Source organism: Lathyrus oleraceus, chromosome 4, assembly GCF_024323335.1.
Source record: "Lathyrus oleraceus cultivar Zhongwan6 chromosome 4, CAAS_Psat_ZW6_1.0, whole genome shotgun sequence".
In the NCBI taxonomy this organism is placed as follows: domain Eukaryota; kingdom Viridiplantae; phylum Streptophyta; class Magnoliopsida; order Fabales; family Fabaceae; genus Lathyrus; species Lathyrus oleraceus.
This window is the reverse complement of record NC_066582.1, coordinates 62,701,223-62,709,490: the sequence shown is the minus strand read 5'-3', so window position 1 is coordinate 62,709,490 and position 8,268 is coordinate 62,701,223. Positions and strand designations below refer to the sequence as shown.

General features: G+C 35.4%; 1 protein-coding gene across 1 annotated transcript; it reads right to left on the bottom strand.

Annotated features, from left to right (window-relative positions):
* Positions 1 to 5,855: 5,855 nt before the first annotated feature.
* On the bottom strand, positions 5,856 to 7,309 carry LOC127136029 (uncharacterized). The gene is made up of 3 exons (XM_051062635.1): positions 6,577 to 7,309; positions 6,285 to 6,496; positions 5,856 to 6,179 (listed from the first exon to the last, which is right to left on the bottom strand). Exons 1-3 carry the CDS (start codon positions 7,307 to 7,309, stop codon positions 5,856 to 5,858), a joined length of 1,269 nt encoding a protein of 422 aa, XP_050918592.1.
* Between the last annotated feature and the right edge of the window lie 959 nt (positions 7,310 to 8,268).

The window sequence follows — 8,268 nt, the reverse complement described above, 5'->3', positions numbered from 1 at the left end:
ATTCTCATAGCTAGTCAATCCAGTATAAATATTACTCTTAACATTCATACCTATGTTTAAGACTTGATAACTACTTATCCATGATCCATGAGATGTGATCATCAGTCTATATACATAATAGTCTTAATGCCTTAATGTTATCCCACTTCATAATAAAGCTCGACTACAGGTACTTTAAGAATAGTGTCCTTATATTTAATGTGATCTCATGATCAAATCACACTTGATACACTAAACGGACTAGCTATTCTAGGGACTTTATTAAACAAACGTAATAAAGAAAAAGCCTTTTATTATTAATAAATAATTCTATACAAGTACCAAAAGTATTGGCTTCTAGGGCTTACACCAACAGAAACTTGCTGAGGAAGACACACAAGATACCCAGATGAATTAGGGCTTCCAAGGCAAACAAAATTCAAACTATTGATGAACTCTTGATCAAATTAACAAATTAGGAACATGGGGATTCATATATGATTTTCATAACAAAAGTGGATTATTGTTGGATGGATCTATTTGCTTTGAGGGTCTCAAACCCTAGTTGTGAGCTTGATAGGGCATAGGTGGATGGATACACTACCTACAAAAGAAACAAAGACAAATATAAACATATTTTTGGTATTTTGGTTAGTAAACAAAGAAAAACAAAGTATGATACAATCAAATATGCTTGGTGATCTCTCCCAATACAAACCCAATGAATGAGGGGTAAGGAGGATGCCAAGGTGTGATCCCAAAGGTAATGCAAATGGTGAGATACCATGAAGGATCTTAAGGTCAAAATTGGGGTCTTACAGTATGGTCACTATTCTAGTGATTGTCCAGAAAAGCAGAAGAATCAAGAAACTTATGCAAAGTTTGCGAAACATGAAGAAGAAGAGACATTGCTGATGGTTACAACAAGAGATGAAGAGAGATTCAGTGGTACTTGGACTCATGATGCTTATCACACATGTCTGGAAGGAAAGATTGCTTTGTCAACATAAAGCCCTCAATGAAGAATATGGTGAAATTTGCAAATGACAACACTCTAGCAGCTGAAGGTGTAGGTGATGTTCTGGTTATGAGGAAAGATAGCAAGAGGTCAGTAATTTCAAATGTGTTGTACATACCAGGCATGAAAAGAAATTTGCTCAGCATAGGGCAGTTAGTCGAAAAGAACTAGAAGGTGTCGATCGAAGACAAGATGATGAGAGTCTTGACTCAAATTGAAGGTTGATCTTAAAGGCTCCAATGTCTCAGAATAGAACCTTCAAGATTGGGCTTGATGTGATGGAGCATAAATGCCTTGAAACAACATCCAACAGATATGAATGGATATGGCATTATATACTTGGCCATCTCAATTTCAAAAAGATCAGAGATTTGAAGAGAAAAAATATGGTTTCAGGATTACCAGAAATCGACATTCCAAACAAAGTGTGTGAAGAATGCGTGCAGGCGAAGCAGCATAAGAACAACTTCAGTAAGGATGCAGGAAGTAGGTCGAAGGTAATTCTTGAAGTCATATACTATGATGTATGTGGCCCTCTCCAGGTGGATTCGATTGGAGGTAACAAATATTTTGTTACATTCATCGATGATTTCAGTCCAAAAATATGGTCTTACTGGATCAAGAGGAAAAGTGAAATGATCGAGGTATTTGCCAAATTTAAATCTATGGTCGAAAGACAAAGCAGTCGAAAGATCAAGATTTTTAGGACTGATGGTGGTTGAGAATATGTGTCGAAAGATTTTGATGCATTATCTATGAAAGAAGGGATTGTGCATGAGATGGTGCCACCCTACACTCCATAGCAGAATGGAGTTGCAGAAAGGAAGAATAGAACCATTATGAATATGGTTAGAAGTATGTTGAAAGGCAAGCATCTACCCAAAGAATTATGGGGAGAAGCTGTGTCGACTGCGACATATATCCTTAACAGATGTCCGACGAAGAAGCTAGAAGGAATCACACCAGAAGAATGCTGGTTTGGTGTTTGGATCTATAACATATAAACATGTGCCAGATCAGTTCAGAAGAAAACTTGATAACAATTCGAATCAGATGATCCTGATATGATATCATTCGACTGAAGGATACAAGTTATTCGACCCAGTGAATAAGCAAGTAGTGATCAGTAGGGACAATATCATAGATGAGCTTAAGGAGTGGGATTGGATTGAGAATGTCAAGAAAGATTCAGTGAGAATCTTTTATGATGAACCAACTAGTGAAGTCGAAAGATAAGTTCGACAAGAAGAAGTCAGAGGTGAAGCAGGCCCAGACATACCTCAAAGAACAAGACACATGCCTGCAAGGTTGCAAGAATATGTGATTACATCAGATGATGTGGTCAATGAAGAAGGTGTGTTGGTACATTATGCTTTCTACGCAGATGTCGAACCTGTCAGTGAAGCTGAGGCATTGAAAGATTCAAAGTGGATGAAAGCAATTGACGAAGAACTGAAGTTAATCGAAGTCAACAACACTTGGTCACTTGTCGAATTGCCTCAAGACAAGAAGGCAATCAATGTGAAGTGGGTATGCAAGGTGAAGTTGAATCCCAAAGGAGAAGTGACTCGACATAAGGCGAGACTTGTGGCGAAAGGATTTCTTCAGAAAGAAGGAATCGACTTCGATGAAGTTTTTGCACCTATTGCTAGGATCGAAACAATTAGGTTGGGTGTTGGTCTAGAAAACATGAACAACTGGAAGATGTGTCAGATGGATGTGAAATGTGCATTCCTGAATGGCCCCTTAGAGGAAGAAGTTTATGCTGCACAACCAGTTGGGTTTGTAAAACAAGGCGAAGAAAGAAAGGTGTACAGGCTGCACATAAAGCCCTGTACGGACTTAAACAAGCTCCAAGAGCTTGGAACAAGAAGATATACGCCTTTCTAAGGGAGAAGGAATCTGTGAAGTGAAAATCTGAACATGGAGTATATGTAAGAAGAAGCAAGAGTGAATTGTGTTAGAACAAGATTTTGGTTCTGCAATTTATCTCTAACAAATAGCCTAGTTGTTAGCAATCTAATAAGTGGAAATTAGATTAACATGTTCAACCTTTAATTCAGGAATTACAAGTAAAAGACAAACACACAGGAACAATGTGACAGATGATAACTGTGTTAGAAAACAACAGAAGTGAGTGCTAGGATTGATCTCTGTTGAGTCTTTCTTCCTGATGCACAGAACCAGGTGCTCATCCATTCTAGGGTGACATAGAATGAGATGTTGTGACATCTGTGAACGTGTGCATATTAGTGGTTAATAACTATCTTGCTGTATTAGTTACAATGTTAGATCAGATGTCATGACTTGGAGTAGAACATCTGAATTCTGACTACACCAGAATTTCAAAGAAGTTAGTCGATGATTATTCAAATGTTAGTGAAAAGTCTTGATTTTGTTAAGTCAATCTTTGGAGAACACTCAACCATTCATTCACAAGTATGGATCCTTGAACCAAGACATCATCCATGAGAATGACTCCAACTTGGATAATTCAACAAGTATGCCACTATCTCTCATGAAAGGAAAAAATATCAAGTCTCCACACAATGTCATGAAGAATGAGAGACTTACAATCTCACTTATTAGAATGATATATCTTCTTGATCAAATTTAGCTCTATGTTAAGCAATCGTAATTGGATTTATGTAGAAGTCACAATCATCTGAGGTCGGACAATAAAAATATAAGTGTTAATGCATGTTAGAGATTTGGTACAAAGAACCAAACTCCTAAAACATACCACACACTAAAAAAAAGTGGGAAAGACCTATCTCAGTATGACTTGTGTTGATTCATCTGACACAATGTCATTGATGAACCAACTAGTATTTAGACATTAGAGAAATCATTGGTCAAATGAAGGATTGAGAAAGAATAGGGATGAAGATGAAGAGGGAATGAGAAATAGAAACACAAATTGATCATTACAGAAATTTCATCTGATCAATACTATTCATCATTTTAAAAGATGAAATATATATTTCTTTAAGTTAGATTACCTCAATCAAATAGAAACTCCACTGTCCTCAAAACATTTTGTTGAATCACTCCATATACCAAACTCGGTTATGACTTTATCAACAACATTCGGATATTGCAGGGTTGGATAACTTCCTTTTTTTCCAATCCTAATAAGTACACAGATATGCCCGTTAAGTACAGATACATGAGCCAGTAAGAGCACACATATGAGTTGTTTGTTGAGTATTTGACCTGCATGCCACTACTGTGAAAATATATTCTCAAAATGCCACTTGCTGAAAACAATTTCTCAATATGCCACTTTTTTTGTCCTGTAGTGGGAGTATATTATTATTATTCAGGGTCCTCCATCCTAGATGGCGGACGCCCCCAAAGGTGCAGTTGGGGTGCGCCATCTGGGATGGAGTGTGCATTAAATTAATTTTTTTTGTTTTTTAATTTCAGAAATAATTTAAAATGATTAAAATAATTTTTTAATATAAAAAATTAATTAAAATATTATATTTAATTAAAAATATATATATATTTTTAAAAAATTAACTACTTTGATATATAATATTTTTTCATAATTATTTAATATTAATTAGTTATATTACCTTTTTATATATGATTTGTAATAAATATATAATACAAATTAAGAGTTATTATTTATAATAATTAATTAATTAAAATTTCGAAATTATATAATTTTTTTTTGTAATATTTGTTATAAATATTTAATATTACATAATATTTCGAAATTAATTTTAAAAAAGAAAACTTTAATTTTTTTTTAAGAAAAATGAATATTTTTAATGATACTTACAATAAATTTATTAATATTTGTAATAAGTATATAATAATAATTAAAAATTAATATTTATAATAATTAATTAATTAATTGTTTTAAAAATAAATTGTTCTAAAATTAAAATAAATAATAAATAGTGACATATTATTAGCAAAATATTTAATAATAATTAATTAAGATTTTGAAATTATATAGCTTTTTTTGTAATATTTGGTATAAATATTTAATGTTACATTTATTTTTTCCCGCCCAAATAATATTTTGATATAGAGTTTTCCCGCTTAAACTATAGTATAATATTATTTTTTATTTCCAGTAGGTATCCTATAAATATTGGAAGCATATGACAGATGGATATATTAGTTGTGAATGATGTCTGTGTGTTGCATTGTTTTCTTTGAAACAGATAAGCAGATGAGGGTTTGTTTGAATCCACAATGGAAGTTCAGGCAGTTGGTTTCTGCCATCAACGGAAGTTTTGGACAACTGGGTGGTCCGATTCGACGTGTTAGAAAAATTGAATATTATTGTCCTTACATAACTCTTACGGATGCTAGCCCAGATGGGACATACATGCATTATTGGGATCGTGTAGAAAATGATTTGGATGTTACTTGTATGTTTTCTGTGCATAGTGGAGAAGTTAGTCGAGGTGTTGAAGATCCACTTGTCTTAGATTTTGTCGTTTAAAATGGTAATATGATTAAAGGTGATGTAGTGATTAGTTGTTATAACGTGTTGGAATAGTTGTAGTTTTTTATCTTTAGATGAAGTTGTTATTATGTTGTAATCTGTCTTGTGTTGTAGAAGATAATGTTACACTATTAATAGAACTTGTTGTTGGAAAAAGGAAATACACGAAATATAATGAAGATTGAATATACTAAAACTTCAGACATAACTAAGTAGAAGGGACATGCCTGGTTGGACATTTTCTGCACGTATGTCCTATTTCTCGACAAATACCACACCTCCTTTTTCTTTTTCAACGTTGTCCATTTCAGTTCTAATCTGACAACTGTTTGGGCGACCTTTCTTGTTTCTCCGCATGCGGTCGTTGTGGCATAGCGTGTCACCTTCATATTATGGCCAACTTGTTTCGGTCGGGATCCCGAGGAAACTTTCCTCGTAGACCTTAAATACGTTTACAACTTTGAACACGTCAGCTATATGCACAGAATAGTCTTGTCTTATGCTTGAACACGCTGCAATAACATGTGAGCAAGGAACATGAAACGTTTGGAATCTTCCACACTCACACGTAAGATTCTGAAGGTCGACGTTGTAATGGGTAGTCGGTCTGCCGTCACTATGATGAACAGTTTCCTGGACCAGGAAGCAGAACCTCTCACGATCAAATTGCATAACTGTGTGGCTATTTGATTTGATTACTTCCTCCTCAATTCCCTTCATGCAGTTTTCAGTGAACAGTTGGCCAGAACCCAACATTTTAGTTCAATCATGTCCTCTTTTCCCAAACAGTGTGCCCATTCGATAATATGTTGATTTTACCAAAGCGGTAATAGGTAGGTTGCGTTTGGATTTTAAAACTGAGTTCATCGATTCTGTGAGGTTGGTAGTCATATGACCCCAACGTTTCCCTCCATCAAATGATCTCGTCCATTTTTCTCTTGGAATATTGTCTACCCATTGTAACGCTTCTATGTTAACCTTACGTATCTCTCCCCTGTAATATTCATATGTTGCCTCATTTAATGCATACCCTGAAAATGAAAAGGAAAAATAAATTAGTATGTAGAAGTTAATGTTAGATATGGTAACAAAAATATTTTTTGGAAGATACCCATGTTAATAATTTTTTTCCGAAGTTCCTTGTCTCTGAATTCCCTCATGAAATTTTGAGCTATATGTCTGATGCAATAGACGTGTGAGGAGGGAGGGTGTTGCCAGCCATTATCCGGGTTATTATAGGAACTCTTTATTGACTCATGTCGATCTGATATCAAACATAGGTTGGGTTGTGATGTCACATGCATTCTAAGATTTCTCAAGAAAAAACTCCATGCTTCTCCGGTTTCACCCTCTACCAATGCAAAAGTTATTGGAAATATGTTCCTATTTCCGTCTTGTGCCACAACCATTAACAAAGTTCCCCTGTACTTTCCATATAACCATGTGCCATCTACTTGAACCACCGGTTTGCAGAATGCAAAACCCTTGATGCATGGTTGGAAAGCCCCAAAAAGGCGGTGAAAAACTCTAGCACCACTGATTTGAGTCCCTTCATTTGAAAATATAGGAAGGGTCTCGAGTTCTATTATAGTACCTGGTAGAAATGTTTTCATGACCAACAACCATTGCGGCAGGTCGTTGTATGAAGTCTCCCAGTTTCCATAAATAGCAGCGATAACCTTATTCTTTGAAATCCATGCCTTTTTGCAAGAGATTGTGTAGTTGAATGTCTCCCGAATATGAGCGATGATGTGTTTCACTTTCAATGAGGCATCACTGTTGATTAGAGACTTGATACTGTTCCATATTAGATCAGAGTCAAGTTTTCTATGATCTTGAGACATTGTGGAAGACATGCATGTGTGTGGACCGCTAACCTTAGTGATCACCCACTTACCACTCCCCTTCCCCACATATGCTTTGCATTTGAAGGTGCATTCTTCGTTAACACACTTGATTATGAGTCGTTTAGAATCAGACTTATAAACGAAATAATCAAGACAGTTTCTGATGTGAAATTGGCGAATGACGAATACACATCCCTCTTTGCTATTAAATTTCATGCCAAGCAACCCCCCCTCTATCCGAAGTGGCTCCGTGGTTTCAAAAATGGATGCATCTTCGTCAAGTGAGTAAGTGGGATTTCTCATGTGTAGTGGTGGATTTTACAGATCTTGCACTTGATCTTGATGCACCACGGGGATATCGTTGTCAGAGTTGTCACTTTCTCCACTGAAAAGAATATGCGTTTCTACGTACCGCACTTCTTCATAGTCACTATCATCCCCGACATCCTCATCTGGAACTGGTGTCAAAGACAGTATAGTCTCTGGAACTGGTGTCAACGACAGTATAGTCTCTTGACTCATTTGATATTGATGAGATTGAGAAGTTTGCGTCGGATACGTTAATTGATCACCCTCATCGTTGTCTACTAAGCATACGTATAACTCAATCACATCTGAAAAATTATACGTCGAATGGCACTGGAACATTAACCCGACGTCATTGTCATCTTCTATTTTCATTGTTGTATAAGTCACGCTGTTAATATCGTCATTAAAACATGGATATCGATAATAAATATCGGTTATCTGTTGTTGGAGCTTGTTTTCGAGTCTTTCTTTTAAACGCGTGTAATTGGATCTGGGGTGTATTTTGATTTGCTGTACGTTTGTGTTTTGAAATATGACTCCGACATTAACATCTGGAAAAATACTTCCATTATAATGGATTTGAACTATGATATTGTTTTGAGCCATTGTGTGTATGATTTAATTTCAAAATTAAAGCTTCAATTATA